This window comes from Schistocerca serialis, chromosome 2, assembly GCF_023864345.2.
Source record: "Schistocerca serialis cubense isolate TAMUIC-IGC-003099 chromosome 2, iqSchSeri2.2, whole genome shotgun sequence".
Lineage (NCBI taxonomy): Eukaryota > Metazoa > Arthropoda > Insecta > Orthoptera > Acrididae > Schistocerca > Schistocerca serialis.
Window position 1 is genome coordinate 634,135,466 of NC_064639.1, and position 27,592 is coordinate 634,163,057.

At 43.8% G+C, this 27,592-nt stretch overlaps 1 protein-coding gene across 1 annotated transcript in view; it reads left to right on the plus strand.

Annotated features, from left to right (window-relative positions):
- Positions 1 to 27,592, plus strand: part of LOC126456296 (transcription factor hamlet-like) — a 241,254-nt gene that overhangs the window by 189,008 nt on the left and 24,654 nt on the right. Inside the window, exon 6 of the mRNA XM_050092048.1 lies at positions 23,225 to 23,324. Coding sequence (XP_049948005.1) covers positions 23,225 to 23,324 — 100 coding nt within the window. The remainder of the gene's footprint in view (positions 1 to 23,224; positions 23,325 to 27,592) is intronic.

Here is a 27,592-nt window from a genome sequence, read left to right on the forward strand (position 1 = left end):
CACTGCGAGCTGTGTAATATACTGCATTGCCATGCTGGTAGATGCCATGGTGCCGAGGAAGGCCAAACGACTAGTAGTGGCGGACATGGCTCCCAAGGGTAGATGCAGACTGGTGTTGATCCATAAAGCGTGATTCATCTTAAAAGGCCACCTGTCGCCAGTCAGTGGACGTCCAGTTGCTGCAATGACGTGGAAATTTCACCCTTCGTCGCCGATGAATTGCACGCAGTATAGATGGATGAAACGGGCGCCTGCAGCGGAGACCCATAAGCAGTACGCTGAACTACCGCTGAGGAGGCACTGTTTCCCGTAACCTCTTGGTTCATCTGGGCGGTCAGTTGCTCAACAATTGTAGATCGATTCGCCCATACACGTCTCCGCAGCCTGGTTCACCCTTGTCATCTATGGCCCGTGATACACTACATTTTGCCGGCCGCGGCAGCCGAGCGGTTCGAGGTGCTTCAATCCGGAACTGCACGACTGCTATGGTCGCAGGTTCGAATCCTGCGTCGGGCATGCCTCTATGTGATGTCCCTAGGTTAGTTAGGTTTACGTAGTTCTAAGTTCTAGGGGACTGATGACCTCCGATGTGAAGTCCCATGGTGCTCAGAGCCATTTGAACCATTTTTACACTACATTTGGCTAGGCACCGGTTCCGGATAGTTCCATTTTCCATGCGCGGTATACTTTAATCCTGGCGGCACGCGAACAGTTTACGAGCGTAGCTACTCGTATTTGGAAAATACTTTTCACTCTTGGCCCGAAAGCCACTGTTTTCCACGTCCCCCGACTTGATTTATATACGCTGCTACACTGCTAGTCCTGCCTCTTAATGCACGTTGACGTGGAACATAGGAGGTAGTCACATTAATGTGACTGGATCGTGTATTCGTATAAAGAGCAGTACGTTCAATTTAGTCTAACGTTTTGGTAAATATACATGAAAGAACATGAAAAACTGTGACCAATTGAGATGAAAGTGGAGAAAAATAGCCGGCCGCTGTGACCGAGCGGTTCTAGGCGCTTCAGTCCGGAACCGCGCTGCTGCTACGGTCGCAGGTTCGAATTCTGTCTCAGGAATGGATGTGTGAGATGTCCTTAGGTTAGTTAGGTTTAAGTAGTTCTTCTAAGTCTAGGGGACTGGTAATCTCAGATGTTAAGTCCCATTGTGCTTAGAGCCATTTGAACTCTTCCTTTTTTTTTTTACTTTTTTATTTTTTTTTGCAGCAAAGCAAAATAACTGCTGTTCTGCAGATGTCAGACAGCCGCATAAACATCGATACGTAGTACGAAGGTTTCTACTTTGTTCCTGGGATTATTTTTATGTTAATAATTTCGTTTGTGTATGTACCATAGTCTCAGAACTGTTATGGTTCATAATGCAAAATTTCTTTGTATTTTTATGACAGAATAAATGACGGAACTGCCGATGTAGAAACTTCTCCGAAACATGTTTTGAATTTGTGTTTGTTCAGGGCAGAACAACATCTCCATAGTTATATTAGGAAGCAAAGACAGACAAGAAGAGAGCTTCGACCACGAGATGGATATGTAAATTATGTGTCCACTACGCACTCTGCCAACTTTCTGTTGTCGCAATATGATCGACGCGAGTGGAGGAGCGGGTGGTGCGTGTTGCGGAGGCGGCGACGGGTCTGACTTCTGCCAGCCGTCCTTCCTGCCCCCACGCGGCCGCACGCACCCTGTGGGACGCGTAATGTCAGCGCACCTGCGGCCTGACGTACATGGAGCGTGACATTTCAACTCCACTAACCATAACGCTGCCCCGGCCCTGTACCGATAAGCCGAAATTAAAACGGCGCCGAGCCAGGGGGAGGCTCGCAGCCGGCGGAGTCGGGAATCAGCGCTCGTGCGGAAGCGGCACGGCAGTGCGTTGCCGTTGCGTGCGCCGCGCAGCGCCGCGATCGTCCGAGTGCAGCGCGAGGGTCGCGGAGCCAACTGAAATGCCATATGGAGCGCGCGCCGCGCCACTTTGCATTTTCTCACGCGCGCTGCGCTAACCTGCAGTGGGGCCGGAACGCCGCTGAGGGAGCTGCTCGGCCGACGGGCGGCGCCGTTAGATGCTGCCCGCAGGCTCATCGCTCGCTGAATATTCAAAGCCGCAGCCTGCTGAGAACTGTAATTTGCGATCGTTTCCGCTTTTATACAGGAACTCATCGCGGGGGTGAATAGCATCCGCAGCGTTGTAGGAACTGCGATGATTATGGGATAGAAACGGCGTTACATGGGAGTTCGAGCAATAAAAAGTTTTCAAAACCGAAGGTAAATATGAGGTTGAGCTGAAACTGGAAAATTGGGCCTCCCGCGATTATTGTGTTAGAAACAGCAAGGTTGAATCATATACGTAGAAATTGCATTCTTCGCTGTGTTTGCCTCAATTAATTTGCTTCAGCTCTGCAAAAATCAGAAACAGAAACGCCAAAAATTATAACTCATTTATAATTCCACGACGATTTTTCAACGTAATAACTTTAAATTGATGTTGCAACATCCAGCGACGGAAGACGGATGTAACTGTCGTCGACTACATAAATACCGAGTGGTTATAAATAAAGTGGAGGTACTCAGAGAGATCTGCATCTAAGTGATTACTCTGCTATTCACAATAAAGTGCCTGGCAGAGGGTTCAGTGGACCACCTTCAAGAAGTCTCTCTACCGTTCCGCTCTCGAACGGCACGTGGGAAAAACGAGCACTTAAATTTTTCTGTGCGAGCCCTGATTATTTCTCTTATTTTATCGTGATGATCATTTCTCCCTATGTAAGTGGGTAGCAACAGAATGTTTTCGCAATCGGAGGAGAAAACTGGTGATTGAATTTTCTTGAGAAGATCCCGTCGCAACGAAAAATGCCATAGTTTTAATGATTGCCACTCCAATTCACGTATCATGTCTGTGACACTATCTCCCCTATTTCGTGATAATACAAATGAGCTGCCCTTCTTTGTACTTTTTCGATGTCATCCGTCAGTCCCACCTGATGTGGATCCCACAATGCACAGAAATATTCCAGAATAGGGCGGACAAGCGTGGTGTAAGCAGTCTCTTTAGTAGACCTGTTGCCCCTTCTAAGTGTTCTGCCAATGAATCGCAGCCTTTGGTTTGCGCTACTCACTGTGGGCTGTAATTATTGTATGGCAGCGAAACTTTTTAGATATTCTAATGCGATAAGCCGGACCGATTTTCGCTGGAAAAAATGAGTTCCAGTTTTGGCCACCAGGTGGCAGTCTGGCGCTGTGAATACAAGTAAGACGTATAGAAATGTTTTCATCGTAATGTTCTATAAACGAGATTGCCAGAGCGATCTAACATCCTCTAGGAAAGTAGGTGCAAGTGAGTAACAAACATTAGATTTACCAAAATATACTGAATTCACAACGCGACAAATTTGACGAAGACAGTTCCTAGATTACAAACAGTACGAACAGTACCGATTATCGTGTGGAAAAGGACAACAGCATTACTAATCTCGAAAAGACGATAAACACTTCGGTCTGTGTCAAACAAGTGCAGTGAAGAAGGTGAGCCGCGCGGGATTAGCCGAGCGGTCTCAGGCGTTGCAGTCTTGGACTGTGCGGCTGGTCCCGGCGGAGGTTCGAGTCCTCCCTCGGGCATGGGTGTGTGTGTTTCTCCTTAGGATAATTTAGATTAAGTAGTGTGTAGGCGTAGGGACTGATGACCTTAGGAGTTAAGTCCCATAATATTTCACACACATTTGAACATTTGAAGAAGTTGAGAAGTCGTAATATGCTGCCCAAAGCTCGGGGAGGTACACAGGCGGCGAATCTACCCTGGGTAAGGAAACTGCTCTCTCCCTCAAAACAGTTCTTTGGGAAAGTTGTTCGCTTCCAACATGTTTTGGATTGAAAATGTCAGGAACCATACTTACTAATGAATATGTTAAAATAGGAGGTAAACGGAATAAATTCTCAGTAACGAATTCATTAAATTAGTGCATGTTTCGGTTCTTCGTTGTAACAACTACAGTGATTTAATGTATATGGTTTCTTATGCATACGTTGTTTTGGATTCCATTATGAAGCATTTCAGGTGGAATGTACTTCTTTGTATTGGCTGTTGTTACAGCCGGCCGGGGTGGCCAAGCGGTTCTAGGCGCAACAGTCTGAAACCGCACGGCTGCTACGGTCGCAGGTTCGAATCCTGCCTCGGGCGTGGGTGTGTGTGATGTCCTTAGGTTAATTAGGTTTAAGTAGTTCTAAGTTCTAGGGGACTAATGACCTCAGAAGTTAAGTCCCATAGTGCTCAGAGCCATTTGAACCATTTGTTGTTACAGAACAAAACAAATTGTTGCAGAAAGTTAAGTTTCTTAAGAGATAAATGTCCACCAGCTGCTAAAAAAGTTCCTGCCGTATGATCAACTACATTCACTGAATTAATAAAATTTTCTTGAGTTTCCGGGCAGGCCAAGTGGTTAAATATTCATGAACTTCCGGACAAGTGCTCCTCAGCCACTGTCACTGGAGTTTATCTCGCCGTGAGACCACGCATTTGTGCAGAAGTCTATTCGACATAATTGGCTCTGAGCACTATGGGACTTAACATCTGTGGTCATCAGTCCCCTAGAACTTAGAACTACTTAAACCTAACTAACCTAAGGACATCACACACATCCATGCCCGAGGCAGGATTCCAACCTGCGACCGTAGCAGTCGCGCTGTTCCGGACTGAGCGCCTAGAACCGCTAGACCACCGCGGCCGGCTCGACATAATTCAGAATCAATAAGTATTTAGTTGCTACTTACATCGGAATACTAATTTGTATCAGCCTCATTGTTGTAGAAGTCAGGGAATGCAATCACTTGTCCAAAACGTTCATGGATTCTGTTTTTGTTAAAGGCAGTGACTTGTCTGTACATAACAGCTAGTATGGGAACCAGTTTTAAAAGACATTAGCGCACATGCAGAGGTCCTGACTTTAAACAACTGGGCCTTACGGTTATTATCACGGGCGGGGGGAACCTGCCCTGAGAGAGCAGTGTCGCAACGGCGAAAATGCGGCAGACCAGTGAATTGGAGACCAGTGGCGGAAGCGGACGCCTTGCGTGGGTTGCGGCCGCAACTGAAACGCCATATGGAGTGCCGTGCCGTACTGACGGTCCGCCCGCTGCTATCTTGATGACCGGCAAAGGAAGTGCGCGACAGGTGAAATACCGACCAAGTAACAGGTAGCGCCGCCGCCATTCCCACGATCCGCCACAACGTACCTCACTGCCCGCCGCGCCGTATCTGCTGTATGGACGCCGAGCGTGCAGCGAACCAAGGCGGCGTGCCTCCGTTTCTCCCGTATGAATTACGCCGACTGTAGTGGCGCAACAGATGGCCCTAACTGCATTTTACTTTCGGCCTCGTATATGACGATAATCAGATTTGTCAATGGATCGAAGGTACCTCACTGACACTATTTGTTCGATCGGAGCATTCAACATGATTTTTTTCCACTTTTTTGCTATTTCGTCCCACCCAAGTGGAGAATCGTCTGCCAGTGGTTACTGCCAGAGCTATTAAAAACTTTAAACCAGTTTTTAAACACTGCAAGGAAATGAAATACACTGACGGAAAAAAACTGGAACACCAGGAAGGAGTTTTTCGACATAAACGAAAGTTGGTAGGCATGTTTCTACATCTTGTAATGGTTCTTTATTTACGTGACCATTACGGCACTCCAGCCCCAGTTCTCGTAACCAGTAATATCGTACTAATTTTTTGCGAAGTAACAGACATATTTTTGTGACAATATTCACATTTGGTTCTTTTAATGTATGGGTACTCCGATGTATCCATATATTACAGTGATATGGTTCTTGTGTGTATTCATTTCTGTGAGACTGACATAACCTTTGACTTGCTTGTAACTGTTTTGGCGCGAATGCGCACAGAGCAGTCTTTGTTTCACTTTGCAGAAGTTAAGTTGTTGTTTCGCTTTGTAAAAGAACAGTCAAGTCTTGTGTTTGGTTAAAGTGGAAATTAAATATATGAAGATTGATACAAAACTTTTCTTGATGATGTGACAATTAAGAAGAAATATGTGTGAATTTACAAGAAGGTTAATAAAAATGTGGATCGTGAACGCCAAGTCAAAAATTATTTCTGCCCTACCATTGTTCTGATCTGGGATTGTTTGATCATTAAGAATTTCCTGAAAAACGCATGTTAGGTCTTCAAATATTGCTAAAATTCAGATCTGGACCTTCTAGCAGTCGAAGTGGAATCACCCTAGAATCAACAAGATGAGCCATAACAACTTCGACGAAATTTTCGTGGGAATCCATTCGAGATAAGTGCCAAAATTAATGACTTTTGTACAGTGACTTCATTATTTCCATTCTGATGATACCATCCACAGTTAATAACTTTGTTGTTGTCCGATAAAGCGAACATACGCTGCGTGAACAACACTATTAATCTGATTTCTAACCTACTTTGCAAGTGGTGGTATTGTTAGAACCTGAACGATGACGTCTATTCAGATTTCGCGCCAGTCGCGTAAGACTGGCGCTAGTAGCGCCAGTACGAGGATGCAAATCAAGTTTCCTTTAAATACACGTTGTGACCATCGTGAGCGTTAGTTATCTTTGAGATACGAAGTGCTAACTTGATGTTAGTGAAGATTGCCTTTAAGGTGGCGTAGACGCCATTATCAATACCTCGCTGAGTTTCAATGAGGCCGTGTAATAGGGGTGCGAGAAGATGGCTGTTCCTTCTGCGATTATGAAGAAAGATTTGACAGGAATGTAGCCACTGTACACTGTTGTTGGCATCTCTCATCTCGAAAGGGCCATGCTCCTGAAGGCCTCGTGGCACTACCGAGTGGGAAGACCATCGTACGACTCTGGAGCATCGTACTGCATCTGAAGCAGCAATTCGAGCAGGGGTTGGCATCACAGTGACACAAAGAACTGTTGCAAATCGGTTAATTTAAGGGTAGCACTGAGCCAGACGCCCTGTAGCGTGCATTCCACTGACCCCAAACCGCCGCCATTTGCGACGTGAATGGTGTCAAGAGAGAGCTTATTGGAAGTCAGGGTGGAGAGGTCTGTTGTGTTTTCCTGATGAAAGCTGGTTCTGCCTCGATGCCAGTGTTGCCCTTGTGTTGGTTTGAAAGAGGCCAGTTGAGGTCCTGCAACCAAACTGTCTGCGTGCTAGACTCACCGGACCACCTGGTGTTATGGTCTGGAGTGCGATTTCGCATGACAGTGGGATCACTCTCGTGGTTATCCCTCCCCACTGACTGTAAATTTGCATGTCAGCTTGGTGACTCGACCTGCTGTGCCGCCACACATGAACAACACTGTATGGGGTATTTTCCAGCAGGATAATGCTCCTTACATACCGCTGTTGTAACCCAACGTGCTCTACAAAATGTCGATATGCTGCCTTGGTCTGATAAATCACCAGATCTGTCTCCAATAGAGCACGTTTGTTTGGGACATCAGAGGATGACAATCTCAGCGACATCCACAGATAGCATTAACCGTCCCTGTATTGACCGACCAAATACAACTGGCATGGAACTCTATCTTAAAAACTGACATCCGGTACTTGTGCCATACAGTGCATTCACATTAGCATGCCTGCGTTCAATATTTTGGCGGTTACACTGGTTGTTAACAAAAAATGGTTCAAATGGCTCTGAGCACTATGGGAATTAATATATGAGGTCATCAGTCCCCTAGAACTTAGAACTACTTAAACCTAACTAACCTAAGGACATCACACACATCCACGCCCGAGGCAGGATACGAACCTGCGACATTAGCGATCGCGCGGTTCCAGACTGAAGTGCCTAGAACCGCTCGGTCACAGCGGCCGGCGGTTGTTAACATATCAGCATTTCACATTTGCTTATCTCGCGTTTACTTTAACCTGTTATTCTGCAGTGTTATTCACTTAAATATGTTACTTGGACAAATGTATTCCAGAAATGTCATTACTCTACATTAAGTATTTTTTGTCTCTTTAGAACTTAGGAGACGAACTGATTACCATGTTTCTACTATGATGTGAATGTTAATAATTGTTAATTTAAAATGTTTTTGCCACTGCGGTATTAATACCTTACAATGCGGGCACCTTTTGCAACCTCTTTTCACTTTTTCTGAGAGCCACAAAAACACCAAAGTTATTATTTGGGGAAGGGGGGTAGGGAGAATGTGGAGAAGGTAGAAAATTGCGAAATGAAAATATCTGGGTGTAAATGTAGGTAGAGCGTACGGGAGAAAGGGAAGGCAGAAAGATTTTACTCATATAGTATGGACAAAAATTTGGTATTTGCTGATCGAGTTCACTTTATCTGTCGAATAGTCATTGGTAATCGATGAAATGGTGATTAACATCTAGACTTTAATAAAGATTTTGAGATAATTTTTCGTAATGTTGTGTCAAATAGGTACCATTGCCTAAAGAAATTTCTCGTTCGTAGCTGCGTCCCCGCCCCACATTGTGTACTGAATCAGAGGACTGACCACATACATCGCTCTGACATCTGAGGTTAATTACGCTCTATTGAAACTTCTGGAAACGGTGACGATCGAAAAGATTTACTATGAAGATAGTGCCAGTGGAAAGTGCATAATTGTCTGCCCCTGCCCCTCAACAAGTAGATCGTACTATGCGTTTAATTTATGGCAGATAGCAAATACAGCTTAGCGAGTGATTACAAAGGTACCTATCCTTCTCTAGGGAAGTCAAAACTTTGATGAAGATTGTAGATGTCTTCGAGTAATGACGAGATCAACTCACAAATATTTCTTAAGAACACAGTTACTGTCAGGGATGATCAAACTAGACTATATCGTTACGTTAACTAAATTCTTCTTCAACCATTTATTAGCTATCAACCTAGTATTGGAGTATTAAAAATCTTCAATCCTGATTTATCTTGTTCCCAGCAGCTCTTAAAACGTATCCAAGATACAGCGTTTTAGTCAGTCAGAATGTCAGTTACAAATTGATATGCTCGCGCGTATTGATGCTAACCCTTACAATAATTAATCTTCCATAGGTGCTACTTCATGCCAGCAGGATCTGTCACTATCGTTATTTACATGATATTCTAGTGAGATATTTTGTCTGTCTTGGGAAATGCGTTGGCGTTAAGGTTAATGCAAAACCTTTGGGAAATGCATTCAGCATTTTCTGGTTGTCGACTAAGGAACTATCCGTGCTATGAGGGGCAGGGGACGCATCTCGTGCTGGAAGGACGACGAACGCCAGTCATGGCGTTAATGCCAAGAAATTGCGTCCTCGCAGCACGAGGCTCAAGCGCTACATCTAGTACGTACAATGTGTCCGAGAAGTCCCCATATTCTCACGTAAAATCTGTATGAGCACCATTGTGTCTTACGCAGACACCTATCTATATGTCTCAATTTCTTCCTTAACATCTCGCGAAATATCTTAGCATATATGTTTCGGAAGGCTTTCTCAACCACCTCCAGTCCAGTGAGCTCGAAACTGTTCACTGAGGAACACAGATACCTGAGAAGCAAAGTGAATATGTCTTCGAGGTAAGGTATTTGCCACGTTTGTAAAACGGCCTAATAATTCTCTGTATTCACTTACCCTTTAAAAAGTTCGGATCCGAGTATGTATCGTGATAACATCCTGGCCCATCTCATAGTATGAAGAACGTTCCTTTTCAACTGTTGGGCACAATGCGAATATTTCTTACACCAGAAAACCACATTCCTCGTGTCGGAACTGCAACATATCGCACATCTACCAGAAAATAACACTATTGAACAAAACAAGGTGTCTGCAAAATTGTACCAACAAAGCATGGCGTGCTGCAACTCACTGCTCCATGTCACAGCCAGATAATTCATTCACAAACGTCGGACTAAATCGATTCATTTCCGAATCTTGTGGTCAGCTTCAAAGTCAAGACGGCTATGGAGACACCAGGAATATACACAGTTCAATAGATGTAAATGCAGATATTTTCATATGTGGTACTTCAATCTATATACACATATCAGTGTGTTGGCTGTACGTCCCCGGTAGCTGAGAGCTGGCACGGTAGCTCAGCGTGTTCGGTCAGAGGGTTTAGCTACCCTCTGTAATAAAAAACTGAGTGAACAGAGCAACGAACAACCTGAACGGGTGTCATCGGACGTCCGCCACGAACAAATAGAACGAACAATACAGAACAAAATGCAATTTAAAAAAAAAGTGGTCAGCGCGACAGGCTGTCAATCCTAAGGGCCCGGGTTCGATTCCCGGATGGGTCGGAGATTTTCTCCGTTCAGGGACTGGGTGTTGTGTTGTGCTAATCATCATCATTTCATCCGCATCGACGCGCAAGCCCCCGAAGTGGCGTCCAATCAAAAGACTTGCACCAGGCGAGTGGTCTACCCGACGGGAGACCCTCGTCACATGCCATTATTATTATTAATAGTGTGTTGGCTGTTTCCAGTTCTGCATGAAACGGTCTTTCCATAAATACGTCACATTTATGATCGGATGTTTTCTACACGGTTATTAGTGCCTCTCGGTGTAGAGTAACTGTTTTGGGTCCTCGCATCCACAGTTCAACACCTTATCTGCTGCCTAGTGGAAAATAAACATTAATGGCTTGCGCTTGCCACATGTACTTTGAGGTACTATCCAACCTAAAATCAATATGACAGCTATAATTATTAGTCTGCAAATGATTTAATGTTATTCAGTACACTGTCGTCTGTCACCAGTAGAAATATCTGCATTTGTATCCATTACAGCTTGTACATACATCCACGAATATGCGGATACAATACTGCAAAAACTCGTTCGTGGAAGTTTAGGAAAGGTGAATTGCAAATTATCTGGATTCTTTGTGAAGAAAAGCAGCAGTATTTATCTGATTGACTAGAGGCTGTCTCGATCGTGAAACTGTGGCTGAGGGTGTGAGATCGTCGCCCTGTAACCCGGCAGTCGAGCTGCTCGGCGCCTCGTCCCCACCTCCACCCCCGCTCACTTGCCTGCAGCGGCGGGCGTGCCGTGACGTCAGCAGTGAGCGCGCTGCTTCCTTCCTGAGCGGAAGCACGTCGCGCTCGCCCCCCCCCCCCCCCCTGCCCCCTCCCCGGCTACCTGCGTGCCCCGCCCCTGCTCCCGGGGCGCTGATTGCCGCGCGAGTGTCCACACGGCACTCAGACAGGCGACGCCGCCGCGCGCCGCCGCACTGCCACACACGCCCGCCGACCACCTGCTGACGCCGTCTTGCTCCAGTACAGTGTACATTGCATTGCCTTCATCTGTTGGCTAGTCTGAATTTCACCTGTTGCACCACTAGTGATAGAAGCATCAACGATTCGAACCCATTTCACGAGCACTTAGTTGTTGGGTATTCGTATTTGCACTGACATGCATATTAGTAGTAGCACCTATTACCGTATCACATAATCGGGTGTACGTCAACGCTATGAAGCATAATTATTTTGTTGTGCATGTGTTTGCTGTGGTCCTCTTTTGTATTTACGTGTGCCTCGATAGTGCAGAAGTGTTACTGAAGTTATATGGTAGCCAAGTCTAGAGCACTTGAATTTTACTGACTACCCCGTCTGTTCACGATAATAACTGGACCGCTTTGTAGCAATGTAGATACGCGCGCGCGGATATGTGTGTGTGTGTGTGTGTGTGTGTGTGTGTGTGTGTGTGTGTATGAGAAGAGGGGGCAGTAGGTCTTATGTTTGTGTATGTTTGTGGATTTCTCCCTTCGATCTTTAAGAATTATATGATATGCGACTTTGCTCTATAGATCTGTTTGAAGTAATTGGCATCGGACAGCGAGCGGGTTTGGGCTACTCCCGCTAGTAACTAACTTATGGGACACTGCCTTTGTCGGCTACCACTGAGTTGCCATTGTCGTTGGGAAAAGCATTGGCCCGTCAGTTGTCAAGTACAAAACTTTTCTGAGCGCGAAAATATCGCCTATTTCGCGAGCAAAACGTAGTTTCCACCCTATTCAAAATTAAGAAAAAGCTTTGGACGCAATTAGAGTCATTGTAGACATTTATTCTGTACGTGAATTTCAGAATTTCACGCGAGTGTTGTATGATATTGAGACTTCAAATTTTATTCACTGTTTCCAATTAAATATTGACAAATTTGTAAAACAAACGCTGTTTTCCGTAGTTTATGCAGTAAGTAATTCTGTAAATATTAAATTACGAGCGAGGTATTTTGGTAAAAAGAAGTACATCGTTGATTTCAATAGTTTTCGATGGATGCATGATAAAACTAAATCTGTTTTCCGGGTGATAACTCTTTTTTTTATTTTTATTTTTTTTATTTTTTTATTTTTTTATTTTTTTTTAAATGAATGTAAGTGTGGCCCAAACGTATTCCTGTTCACAAATCAAGTTTTCCCCAAAACGCCTTGACGAATTTTCCTTGACTTTAAATTGTAATAACAAAATCCTCGTAACGACATGAACATTCTCTCATTACATATGCAGCACTCCGCTGCTACGCCATCAACGTTGCATTACACGTAATATCTTCCGATTATAAATGAAATTTTAACTTTTCTCGTATCACGTAAGCACTTTGCAAATCTTACTTCATATTTCATGAAACATAAATCCTCCTCGTAACGAATCCAGAATTATCACGACAGGAAATTAATTGGATCGAGGTAAATCTGCGTTTTAAGAGACAAAATGTGCTGTAGACATTCTTTTGAACAACGATGATAACATAATTTGTTTATAGTTCAATTTTCGTGATGAACAGAAGCGTGTAGTATACAGCGAGGACCATGAAGGTCAGTATTCAGTTCTCTGTTTGGTGACGTCATCGCAGTAGCTGGATGTTGGTCCACTTCAAAACTTCGGCTAATTTCTTTTTCAGTGAAAGACAACTTGGTAATCTGTAAATTGTTCTTAGTTTTTAAAACTGGAAGAAGTGGACGTCAGATGCATGCCATGATTATGACATATTCAACGAAGCATCCCTCACGAACTGAATAAAAAAATTGTTGTAAGTTGTCGGTGTCATTTCGAAAACCTCCAATAGAAGGTTCAACAGTTGTATTGAAAAGGAATTTACAATTCATTTGTTTTGTGAAAAGTGGCAAGATGATTAGCTTCTCAGTATAGCTGCCACTCCATTGTACCGTGCATTATAAAGAAATTTTATATACATTTCTCCGAACTCATTGTCTTTTGCTGTATCGATAGGACACTCCACGGGCCAACCTGCTCGATTATTAAATGTCGCTCCAGAATTCCGCCCGTAGTATAATAGCCTCCTCAAGCACTTCCAGCATAATAAAAACTGTGCATCGGCTCGCTATTTTACTGAAATAAGTCAGATAGGGTGCAGGCAGAAACGAGGAAGAAGGAATTACGTCGTTGGGCGGCTCCGATTCGCCGCCGTCTCGGAAAAGTTGCGCACCGCGCTCTTCAATTAAAGGCTCGAATTTGTATAGGGAGCCGGTGGGCGAGCCACCCAGGCGTATCATTACGGCGGCCCGCGAACACAATGCGTGAAGAAATGTCGCCACTCCGGCGAGTTTGCAGCCTGTCATTACGCGGCTAATTTAACTTTAAGGCACAGCACTACAGTAACGATGCAGCAATAACGTTCCGGCCATCTGCTCGATCGACGCCATGGACTTCAGCTCCTGGCATTCTGTTTGCGGGAATTTTTTCCTCACACCATTTCGACGGGGATAATTGACACTCGTGTTTGTGACTAAAAAAAGGACAAATGATTGTTAGCTAAACATGGATTATCTGAAATACTGTCATGTTTTCGTTTACGTAACACAACTGGCGCATTAAGCTACTATCGTTAACCAGGATGATAGTCGTAGAATCAGCTACATACCTGGTGTCACTTGCTCTAAATTATGCGTTGATTTTCTATGATCCGTCTTTGGCACGTACGCAAGGGAGTCTGCATTCAGAACCCATAAAGCTGGGCAGTAACACACTACTTACAACGATAAGATTCAATGGGTTACCAATTTGAACCGTGCAGGCCTAATCCTCCGTTTTTGTGTCCGTGGTATAGGATTCTTAGTAACGTCGACCAAACAAGCATGAGCTCACATCGCCATGTCGTACGAAACCCGTGCCTGTATATGAACCAAAACAAATCAGAACAATTATGTACGATATTCACACCATTTTAATAGCCTTACGGACGCGGTTTTATGGTAAATCCAATTCTACATATCACCAGGCAGGCACAACAGTCTGAATACAGTGGTGTAACGCAGCTAGATGCCTTGAAGGCACGAAGGAAGATTTAGCTGTCTTCTCGTCGTCGATGTGGTCATTGTAGACAGAGCATGAACTCTGGTAGATGAAAGGTGGGGTAAGAAATCACCCGTGCCCTTTCATAAACCATGCCGGCATTCGCCTTTGGCGATTCAGGGAAATCGCGGAATAGTCTGGATGGCCAGAAGGGAATTTTAATCATTAGCCTCCAGAAAACGAAACCAGACACCTTAAAACGTGTTGAGGATGGTATTAAAAGTTGTATGAATGATTAGACCAAGTTTTTTACGTCGATTTATGCAAACGCGAACTTCCTCCAACAACTGCGGAGAAATCTAACTAATGGTGGCTGGCGGCGTACGAATAACTAAAACGATGTCATTTTAATGGCAATTAATCCAATCTATAGTTGTTTTCTATTGTCAAAATAACAGCGAATCCACTCTCAACCTGATGACAGTGAAGTCCATCGCTTTTGATTTTGCCGTACATTAGGAATATGCAATACTTTTGCTGAAACTGAAAGGGTGGTTAAGTCCAAGACATTTGTGCGCTATACTGAATAGTATAGAGGGGGTGATAGATGGTCGTGGACAAAACTTGGAGAATTGCGCCTTCCATATTATGAGAATTCTGTAATGAATTCTATTCAGGTTGTTCATAGTGGAGAACAAGTTTCACCCCTAAGGGAAGACCCAACACACCGAAGATAATACGATTATTTGGGAAGAATTTTGCACGAGATTCCGTCCGTAAACTGAAAGATAATACGCTGTAGTCTTCACTATCAGCCGGCAGGCTGATGATTGTTCCACTCTCCTTGGCCTTTCTTGTCACAGAATAGTACTGCTGAGCATTTTTAATTGCATTCATTGCACTTTTATTATTGTTATTACGAGGTGCATTCAAGTTCTAAGGTCTCCGATTTTTTTTCTCCGAACTGGGAAGAGATAGAAACATGCGCATTGTTTTAAAATGAGGCCGCGTTCATTGTTAATACGTCCCAGAGATGGGAGCACCGTACGGCTGATGGAATTTTACCGCCAGCGGCGAGAATGAGAACTGTTTTAAATACTTAAAATGGCGACGTTTTCCTTACTTGAACAGCGTGCAATCATTCGTTTTCTGAATTTGCCTGGTGTGAAACCAGTTGAAATTCATCGACAGTTGAAGGAGACATGTGGTGATGGAGTTATGGATGTGTCGAAAGTGCGATCGTGGGTGCGACAGTTTAATGAAGGCAGAACATCGTGTGACAACAAACCGAAACAACCTCGGACTCGCACAAGCCGGTCCGACGACATGATCGAGAAAGTGGAGAGAATTGTTTTGGGGGATCGCCGATCGCCTCCAGAGTTGGCATTTCTGTGGGTTCTGTGCGCACAATCCTGCATGACGACTTCAAAATGCGAAAAGTGTCATCCAGGTGGGTGCCACGAATGCTGACAGAGGACCACATGGCTGCCCGTGTGGCATGTTGCCAAGCAATGTCGACGCGCAACGACAGCATGAATGGGACTTTCTTTTCGTCGGTTGTGACAATGGATGAGACGTGGATGCCATTTTTCAATCCAGAAACAAAGCGCCAGTCAGCTCAATGGAAGCACACAGATTCACCACCACCAAAAAAATTTCGGGTAACCGCCACTGCTGAAAAAATGATGGTGTCCATGTTCTCGGACAGCGAGGGCGTAATCCTTACCCATTGCGTTCCAAAGGGCACTATGGTAACATGTGCATTCTACGAAAATGTTTTGAAGAACAAATTCCTTCCTGCACTGCAACAAAAACGTCCAGGAAGGGCTGCGCGTGTGCTGTTTCACCAAGACAACGCACCCGCACATCGAGCTAACGTTACGCAACAGTTTCTTCGTGATAACAACTTTGAAGTCATTCCTCATACTCCCTACTCACCTGACCTGGCTCCAAGTGACTTTTGGATTTTTCCAACAATGAAAGACACTCTCCGTGGCCGCACATTCACCAGCGGTGCTGATATTGCCTCAGCGATTTTCCAGTGGTCAAAACAGACTCCTAAAGAATCCTTCGCCGCTGCCATGGAATCATGGCGTCAGCGTCGTGAAAAATGTGTACGTCTGCAGGGCGATTACGTCGAGAAGTAACGCCAGTTTCATCGATTTCGGGTGAGTAGTTAATTAGAAAAAAAATCGGAGGCCTTAGAACTTGAATGCACCTCGTATTATTAGGAATTTAATTTAGTATTGCCATTTATCAGGATACCCTGCACTGGATGCCAGTTGACTAAAGGTCTCCAAGTACTACACGTGTTCTTTATTTTTGAAAGCTCCATCGAAATAAAGAAGGACCACTCAAACAGCGATGTATTAATGTTTCCCGGAAGGTTTGCACCTAATCGTTTCTAACAACAATGAAGAAGCAGCTGGTGAACAACAATGAGAGTTATCTACTGGAAAGGCCTGTTATTGTGGTCGTCAGCCCGAAACTTGTTGGATACAGCTCTCTACACTAGTTTATCCTGTGCAAGTCTGCTCATTCCTGCTTAGCTGGTGACACCTACATACTCGTACGTCTGCACCTGCTTACTGTAGTCAAGTCTTGGCCTCCCCTGCAACTTTTACTCCTCACTCTTTACTCCAATACGAAATTTACGATTCCGTCATATCTCAGGATGTGTGTGTATTAACTGATGTGTTCGATTTGTCAAGTTATCCCGTAAAATTCTTACCTTGACATTCGATTTAGTTACCCTTTATTACTTTCTTGTACACGATCTACTGATCTGATATCGAGAGTTCTTCTGTAACACCACATTCCGAAAGCTTGTATTTTTGTCTTCCTTAAAATGTTTATTGTCCCCGATTCACTGCCGTACGTGGCTACACTACAGGCAAATACCTTCGGAAAAACTTTCAAACATTTACCTGCCGATTCTATATTAACAAATTTGTCTTCTTTGGAATTGATTACTGTTGACAGCCCGCACTTTATAAATATTTTTATTATGTTTACCGGTGTGGGACCTTTCCCACTCGTAACTTATAGGGTGCCTAAAGGATGCTGCGTTCTCGGAATGCTATAGAACAATTCAAACAAATGACGTTAGTTGTTTTATTTCTATAAAGCAATTGACAAACTTAACTTTGGAGTTACATCGTCGTCGGAAGAAATATGCAAACAGTAATAGTCTTTTGATACAGTCGAAGTCCAGACAAATAACTGATAAGGGTCACAACCAGTTTTTCCTGTAGCACGCTCGGCAAATACGTTCCACTAATGTCAGTACTCTGAGGCGATCTGAGCGGCCGAGTCTAGCAGAAACGGCGGCGCTTATATTCACTTCTTCCAGGCCCAGCGCGGCCCAGCGCGGTCCAGTTCCGCGCACCATTGGCCGACGTTTCCTCACCGCCTCTGGTATTGCGTTCCGCATCTTCGTTCCGGCGCTTCTGATTCCACCACAACAATAGGAGTGCACAATTTGTAAACAAACATCACTTTAAACACAAAGTTACGTTGTTTTAGTGGCACGTGTATGTTTCTCCTACGGAAATGAAAATTAGAGGCATAGTTAGTGACGACAGACTTGTTTGCAATGTCGTAAGCCACATACCTTCGGAAATACGTAGATTTGAAAGGATGTTGCGGCGCCACCGTTTCTGGCGTAATGCGCAGAGCGAGGGTTGTCTACAGCACGCTTCAGGACAGTGCAGGCAACCCGCTTTACGGCGCGGCAGCATTACGGCGCTAAGTGTGGGACCCTTTCCATTATTTGAAGTTTTAAGTATTCCAGAACGCATAAGACTTAGAACAGTAAAACCAAGTGTGACATCACTAATTGTACTTCCAGTTTTCATTTCGATAGAAATAACGTAAATGTGCCCCTGATGTAAGTGCATCCCGGTGGCCAATTGCATTTTACAGATTTTGTTTCATTTCGGAAGTACATTATGTGACAAAGTTATAGCCTTCCTACTTTGGCCATCAGCAGTTATTTTTCTACCCAGTAGCAAATTCCATCTACAGCTTTAGTGTCTCATTTGCTAAGTCAATTCCCTCAGCATCCCCTGATTTAATTCGATCACATAAAACCGCGCGACTTCTACGGTCGCAGGTTCGAATCCTGCCTCGGGCATGGATGTGTGTGATGTCCTTAGTTTAGTTAAGTTTAAGTAATTCTAAGTTCTAGGGGACTGATGACCACTGATGTTAAGTCCCATAGTGCTCAGAGCCATTTGAACCATTTGATCACATAAAACCACGGCCACTAAAATGTAGCTATACATTTCCATTTGTTTTGATGTACTCTATCATTCATTCAACCTTGAAAAACTAGTTTCCCCGCATCTTGTCGTTAATGACGAAGTCACAGAAATTTTCTTTCAAATACAGCAAAATGGCTCTGAGCACTATGGGACTCAACTGCTGAGGTCATTAGTCCCCTAGAACTTAGAACTAGTTAAACCTAACTAACCTAAGGACATCACAAACATCCATGCCCGAGGCAGGATTCGAACCTGCGACCGTAGCGGTCTTGCGGTTCCAGACTGCAGCGCCTTTAACCGCACGTCAAATACAGCATTCCATGAAAATCGTATATACGAATATAAAACATGTTCCTTCATGATGTGTGTGAAATGGGTAAATTACTCATTCTTATCGTCTTAAGTGGAGGTCTTAAATTTTAAATATATCTTTTGTATGATATTCTGCAGCTATAAATTGTATTAAATGAATTGTAGTGATTGACCATTTTAATATAAAATAGCAACTTTGTCGGACTATCATTACCAAGCGTTTTGTCCTATACAGGGTGTCAGGAGGAAAGGTTATGGTTTTGGGGGGGGGGGGTGAAAGTATTGGTGATTCTGAATAAATAACGTCAAATGAATATTGGCAATTGTGAATTGAAAAAATCAGATGAACATACGCCCTTTTCCTGTAACTGTGTCCGACATGCAGCTGTGTGAAAATCACAGGCGTCAGTCACATAACCTTCTTCACCAGCACTCAAATCCGAATACAACCAAAGCGACAGTAGACTACGTAGGCTTAAGAGCGAAGACAGCAAGCGCAGAGTGGGCTCAAAGGAGGAACTTTTCGCTAGTATTTTACCTACATGTGCTCAAGTAACAGACCGTAAAAATGAGCTCAGATCAGTAACAAAGTAGTTGTGTATAAGAGCTGCAAAATGTGTTGCAGTTGACGGTGGACTTATTCAGCATATTTTGTGAGAAAATGAACAGAATTAAACAAAACATTATCACAACGCTTCACTTACTATTACCTGCATTTGTCATGTATCCTATTGTTTTCTTAGTTTCCTCAGAAACCGTCTATATGTTCTTATGACGTTCTTTGTTCAGAATCAGTAATACTGCCACCCTTCAAGGCATGTGCTTTTCCTCCTGATCCACCCCTTATTTATCACATTAGAGGATTCTGTGGTGCAGTAACAAGATACACTTCATTTCGATAACTGTGTCTTAAGCGCTTGAGGATGAAGCCACAATAGGTTTCAAAACCGATTGAAAATAAGGTAAAGAACAAACTCATCTATATGAGAAACTAGGATAAAAATAGCATGCGCGCTCAAAAGAAAATAATTTGCAACTGAACGTCCCATTACCCGGCGTCACGGATGTGATCAGACTGGACAATGCCCATTCATGCCTAACATTTGCGGTATCGGTGGATAGCCCCGGCGGTATCGGCTCGCAGTGGCGGTACCATCCCAGGCCTCAGTGGAGGCGCCGTATCGACTCGGGCCAGGAGTGACAGGCAGCGGCAGCGAAAGCTATCGGCGACGCAAAGAAAGGGGCGGCGGCGGCGGTGTCACCACGGCGCGCCTTCCGCCCCCGCCATTGTCCGCCGCCCCCGACCTCCAAGATGGATGGCGGCCCACATCCCATTGTGGCGCCCTCTTCTTCTTCGTCCTCGCGATCGAGGTTCGCTTTGGCCGGCGTCCCCATACGCCGCTAATGGAATAATTGATGTGCTGCCTTCCTCGATCCGGCCCCGGAACTTTGCTTAACCACCTCCCTTCCGTAGTCACCGCTCCACTGTACGGAGTGACCTTTCATCGCATGGTCACCCACGTACAAACACTTGTTGCTTCACACGGTTTCTTAGAGAGGAAGCTTTTCGACCATATAATTGTAAGGAATATGAAAAGAATACCAACAGTTACCTCAGTGACGTAAAGAACACTCCTTCTCAATAAAAAACGGCCTAAATATAAAATATTTGTATTTTTAGTCACCGTGTTGCTTATGTTCTCTCTTAAAGGACGACGTGAAACGACTAGAAGAAGAGCAAATGTTACTATGGAGGGGAATGACCGAAACCAACTGGATAGACACGAAGGCAATTTAAGCAATAATGAAAGGTGTAAATGCATAGACAAAACTCTTGAGAACGACCGGAAAAAATAAGACAACCAGGCCAAATGTAAGCAATATTAGCCTCCTTAACATCAGTTTTGGCCACAAGGTTGTTTGGGAGAAAGGAAAAGGTAAACAAAGAGAGAGGGTCATATAAGAACAAGTGCAGAGCATGGGATATCGAAATTATGAAGAAATGAAGAGAAGCACAGACAAAAGAAATAATTGGTTGTAGCATCACATAAATTTACTCACTACATTGAAGAGAACGTAAAATATACCGATGGTTAGTGACAGAGAGAATACAACGGATTTCGAAGCGATATCGGTAATCTTTGGTTCAGTTAATAGGGAAGTTACATTGGATTTTCATACATGTAGACATAGCTTCTCGTGTAAATAAATATTCACCATTTAGGGCAGTTTCCTCGAATGATTGTGCTATGGAATGTGAAGATGTTTACTTTCATCGTCCAAACTCTCTCTCAATTTTCTACACCACAACCTATCTAGCAATGAAATTAGAATGAAAGCCAGACCTTTAGCTGCTTACAGCCATTGGTAAATATTAACGGGTGCAGTTGAAAATATGTGCCCCGACCGGCACTCGAACCCGACATCTGCTGCTTACATGGCAGACGCTCTATCCGACTGAGCCACCGAGAATACAGAGAATAGTGCGGCTGTAAGGACTTATCTCTGGCACGCTCCCCGTGAGACCAACACTTCCAACTTACTGTCCACACACTACATTTGTAGTGCCCCTGCCCACTGTACTGATTACTCGCGGCAGTCAATCTACCGATTCTCGAAAAAATTCGGGCAATGTGAGTGTACACGCACTGAAGAAGATCACTAGCCGGTAAACCTTATCTATATGAAGATGGTATCTGTTCTTTCGGACATGTCCGAAAGAACAGATACCATCTTCATATACATATATTTAGCAATGAGTTGCGACACCGCAAAGATTCCGACTTTTCGGCGCGGAAGCATGAAGTAAAGACAGAAGATTTAATGATTACTGCTATGTCTTTCTAATGTGAGTCTCTCTCTGAGAGGATAAAATAAATTGACTCGAAAGTACGAATGGAACAGCAAGTAAAACCTAACTGTGTAAGTTTCACTTCATAATTTTTCTTAATGATTTTCCCGGGACTTGTACACAAGGAAATAACAAACGTAGGATACTTATTTATGTAATTTCTCATTCGTTTGCTGGCTGATAAGCATACAAAATCGTTACGCCGCTCACTGATTAAAGAGACTCATGATGCTTCGTGCAACTCGGATCTGGATTCGCTCAGTGTCTTCTGTCAGCAACAATTGGCCGTTTTGTAGTACTGTAGTGCTCAGTTCTGAGGTTCTGTTCATCCGTTTCATTCATAGGGTCTTCCTGTTAACCGGAGTTCGGAAATAGCTTTCTGTGCAACCGGGTGTAAGCGCTCCTTTCCGTCTCCCAGTGCTGTATGTTAATGGGTGGGCATTCAGAGGAACAGTTGACCGATGTCGTGACGTCATCAGAAGTTTTCTTCAATTTCCTTAGTTAACCATATTGTAGAACGGATAGAGCGATACCAGGAAGTGCTCCAGGTCATGACCGAGTACACACACCCGATAGAATGACTGCTGGAATAGTACATCAGCCAGTCTGTGGGTTCTTTTTAGATAATTTCCTACACACTGTTGCAGGTAATTATAAAACTAGGTTAGCTACAAGTAAAATAATTATACATAATTGATTGGCCATTCATACAGTATAACACTGGTGTTTACGTCCAGGTGTTAAAACTAATAAAATATAAAACTGAAAGAGAAGTCCGGTAGTCCGCAATAGCTGTGTTTATTGAAGTCGATTCGAGATTCACACAACATTTTCGCTACTTGCAAGTTGCATCTTGTGGTGTATATAATGCTATGTCATGTGATATAGGGAGGTATCACAGAATGCCCTAGAGTAACAGCCGGTGTGACTAGCAATGTACTCAGCCTTCTTCAGTTGTTAAAACCATTATCAATGATGAATGTCAGTCTGTGTTAAAATCACGATGCGCTGTAACCACTAGACCGATTAAAATATGTTCTTGTGGGTCTATGGCGAACAATGAACGATTCCACTTGTAAACGTTATCCAGTTAGTTTCAACACGTGTATGTAAACACGTGTGTTATACTGTTTGAATCGCCAATCAGTTATGTAAACAGGGTCAGTCGAATACTGGGCTGGTCGCCGATCTTCGCCCGAAAACAGAAATGTAAACAGACAGAACAGAGCAGACGTTATTAGAATGCAACTCAGGCTGTTGTATGTTTCGTTAATTTACAGAGAAACAGGACTGTGAAACTTTTACCTGTGATAATCACTTCTAACGGGCTCATTCGATACAGTGATCTATTTTGTACTGCCTTAAAGCTGTATATTGTCGAAGATTTTCTGAAAACTTTAAATTTGTAATTCAGTCTAGACGTCACAGAGTTAAAAGTGAATCGGATGTCTTCGGTTGAGTACTGTATTTTAGAAGTACAATATTCAGATCATGTAGTGTTCTAGTGTTCTACAAGACGCGGATGCTGCAAGGAGTGAACCACGAGACTGACACAGTACTTGGCCTGCTGTTACAGAGTCGCAGCACTCTGGGACCGTTGAAGAGGAGCGGGACGACGATGAGGAGGTAGACGCGCGCTGCGCCGTCTGCTCCAAGGAGTTCCCAGACGCCGAACAGTGAGTACCGGCTAACCTACGCATTCCGCATTGCTATCAAATGCGAGTTAGAAATTTCATTAGACTTGGATCACATTGGTCAGTGGATGTTAGGAGATGGGCCTCGCCGTGGCTGAACGCAGTCGATTAAGCAACTCTCACAATTTTCCCTGTCGTGTGTACAGCTTCGAGACCACCTTCAGTGTCCTGCCTCGGGCATGGATGTGTGTGATGTCCTTAGGTTAGTTAGGTTTAATTAGTTCTAAGTTCTAGGCGACTGATGACCTCAGAAGTTAAGTCGCATAGTGCTTAGAGCCATTTGAACCAGCTTCAGTGTTGCACTCGTTAGTAGAGCTTACAAGTAGTCAAGACGAATGTGAACGCCTTCAACATCGACTGTTACCTTTACAAACCCCACTACAACATTGATTTGAAGAATCAGGTCCACGATCGCATAGGCTTTTTTGGTTGTTAGTTGATAGGAACGCAACAAAAAATGGTTCAAATGGCTCTGAGCACTATGGGACTTAACTTCTGAGGTCATCAGTCCCCTAGAACTTAGAACTACTTAAACCTAACTAACCTAAGGACATCACACGCATCCATGCCCGAGGCAGGATTCGAACCTGCTACCGTAGCAGTCGCGCGGTTCCGGACTGAAGCGCGTAGAACCGCTCGGCCACCGCGGCCGGCGGAACGCAACACGTTAACTGCCGCCCCGGTGTGTTACACTGAATAATGAGTCCCGACGTTGCGTTGGAATTGCCTTCAACATGATTCAGACCAGGAAACGAGTGTATTTGTTATCTCGGTGTGTAGCCATTAGTGTGTCGACCTATTTCATCAGCCGTTCTCGAGCTGGGCTTGGCACGTGGGATACGTTGAAACTGTGTTGCAATACAAGTTGCTCGTTATCAGTTACAGACTTTTTTTTCACATTATTAGTTACCACCTGAATTACAGTCACATGAAGTATCTCATCATATTCAAAATTTCTTTTCTTAGTAGTGACATACGAAAGCGTGCTGGAAAGTTGCGCCTCCGAATTTTTTATTTGAAAATTTGTAAGTTTTTAAATAAAACGAAATTTATTAACATTCTGCCTCTTTATTGCTCACGTCTTCATAGTTATTTCTCAACGTAGTTACCGTGTTGACGGACGCATGTTTCCCATCGAGTGACCAGTTTGTTGATACTGTCGCTGTAGAATGTTTGACTTCGTTGACGGAGGCTCAGTCTCACCGTATCAGTAGTAAAGTGATGCGTTCGAAGGTGTTCTTCAGGTTTTGAAAACAGATGATAATCGATTGACACCAGATCGGGACCGTATGGAGGATGATCGATGACAATGAACCCAAGGCGTCGGATTGTTGCATATGTCGCAGCGCTCTTGTGCGTCCTGGCATTGTCATGGTGAGGGAGAGGGTGCTCCATATGTGGACGAACTCTTCGAATTCATAACGCGATTACAGCACGGTGCTTCTCAAGCACCGGCTTGGTTATGTTATACATCCTTATATTGCACACTACAATTCGAAGCCCTTTGACGGCAGAGGATTGCAAACTGCGTCAGCGAAGTGGGAAAGTCGGCCGAGTAGTATGAGCGACATGTAATATCTCAGCAAACGCTGAGAACACAGTGAAGGATTCGGAGGAATTACTCTTAAGCACGCCCTCGCAATTTAGAGAAAACTGTTAACCCTCAAACGTTGCAGTTCGTCTCTACTATGTTATTCTTCTCCATACTGCACTACGGCTCGACATTCTATGTCACCGGTCAAATGAGTGAGTGATTTTGCAGCATCTATGAAAACATCTACGCCTATACCTGAAACTCACTTGGAAGTAGGCGACTCACTTAACCGTTCACTTTCCAGCGTCATTTATTGTGGCTGTCTGTCTTAATGACGTGACGCTGTCGTGAGAAGGATCTGGACAGCTTCGAAGTGATCCGATTTCTGGGTTCATGATTTAATTTCAGCGCTTCTGTCCTTTCTAACATACTTAAACGTGTTGGAAACAGTTATATAAAAAACATTGATATGCCACGCTGTTCCGCATCAATGTACGCAAGGATAGAGGACATATGCACTTCGTCTGTAGTTTCCTCTGGCTTTGGAAAACGAAGAATTAACGTCTCGTCGATGACAAGGTGATTAGAAATAGAGTATCACCTTGGAAAGAAAACAAAACCGGGAAGGAAATCGGCCTTTCCGGTGCCCTACTTCAAAAGACCATCCCGGCATCTACCTTAGGTGATTGAGGTAAAAACCGCAGAAAACCTAAGTCTGAAAAGCTGGACGGGGATCTGAACCGCCATCCTCTCAAATGTGGGTCTAGTGTGCTACCATTGCGTCACCTCGACAATGGTTTGGCGTAGTGTTGTAGTACCTCAGTAAGTACGTTGTGAACGGTCCACAGTTTTCAACCTATTTAAATCATCGCTTCGTATGGCCGAACATTTTTACTCCTTGTTAATTTTAAGTTGACAGAGTTTCTTGTTACGAAAACTACTGTGATCGACGGCTACAACGCCTTGACGCTTAGCGAGTCACAACGTCTTTATGAACTTGGCCAACTGCCAGTTCAGACACCGAACTGCAGTTTTATCATGATCAGACACGATAGTCGTCAAAATTTCTTGCGATAATATTTCTTCTGCTGTATCATTAATATAAACCATGACGGACAGCACTTTTTTATTATTATCCGGAACAGAGAAAAGACCCAAGTTATCTACCGGTTTTTTTACGACTCCCTGTCGAGAAGACGGCATGCAATTTTTTATTGCAAGCACAGATCGTGATAGTTCGGAACGGGTTGTTTTATTTTTAGGGTGGCATTTAGAAAACCAGGTGTCACGAATTTACGGATTTGGTATTGTATATTAATACCTTATAGAACGTAATCTTTGGAGAGCGTAACTTTGGTGTGACATAATGGCTCTGACAAGTTGGAAATTTGTGGTAAGTTCCTATAGGACCGAGCTGCTAAGGTCATCGGCCCCTAGGATTACACACAAATTAATCTAACTTAAACTAACTTAGGCTAAGGACAACACACACACGCATGCCCGAGGGAGGACTCGCACTGGCACTGTCAAGCTGTCATCGCTACGAACATGCTATCAGCAGTCTGGTACGCTGATTTTTACATCTGAATTGATCGTGTGTTTCAACATGCAGAGACTGACAGATGCCAGTGGGATGACGTTCTTATGGAAGAATTTAACTGTTGTCTTATCGCCGGCCGCTGTGGCCGAGCGGTTCTAGGCGCTTCAGTCCGGAACCGCGATGCTGCTACGGTCGCAGGTTCGAATCCTGCCTCGGGCTTGGATGTGTGTGATGTCCGTAGGTTAGTTAGGTTTAAGTAGTTCTAAGTTCTAGGGGACTGATGACCTCATATGTTAACTCCCATAGTGCTCAGAGCCGTTGTCTTATCCCACTGGAAATACATAGATCTCTTAAATACGTAGAACGACCAAAACAAACGGGTACACTAGGTATTTCCCCTTGATAGCTTCATTTCTCTAAACACTGTTGCCAGAGAAAAAAGGAATGTCTGGCTTAAAGGCTTTGCCTTCCTTTAGAGAAGAATGTGGTCTTTCAACCAAGGATAAAAAAATTGAATTTCCTTCTAAGGGAATAAAACTTAATTAAGTACCACTGGGGATGGTACACGTGGCAGAGTATAAGAACATAAAATGTAACTTGGAATAAGTTGTCTCACCATGATCACATTATACTCGCATTTGGATATTACTTATACTCGCATTTGCATATTAGTAATCGTAAACGAAATCCAAGCTTTAGGGAAGAGATTCAGTACGGGAATGCAAACAAAAGAAAAATAATTGGAGTCAAATGTTTCCTGGAGGTCAACTTCATCAGGAGGTGAACTTGATACAGCTTTTAAACACTCTATCTTCCACACTAAAACAGCCACTCTCGTGAGTTACACTAGGTCACAGCAATCGTAAGTCCCATCTCTATTTATGATTAACCCACCAACGTGTTGATGGCGTTTACTTTGCACAGGTTAACCTCTGGTGGCTGCCAACTCTATACTGCCCGTGTAAATATGCAGCTAGTATAACAAATAGTGTGAGAGCAGCCGCTTAAAATTGTACGTAAATCATGAAAATACCATTACTTTCGAAACAGATTTTTTGTTCGTTGGAAGGAAAAAAAGTGATATTACATAAATTACTAGTAAACTCTGAAGGCTGACTAGAAGCAGCCACTCACATGGTGTTACCCATCCAAGTATATGGGTATATCATACTTAAT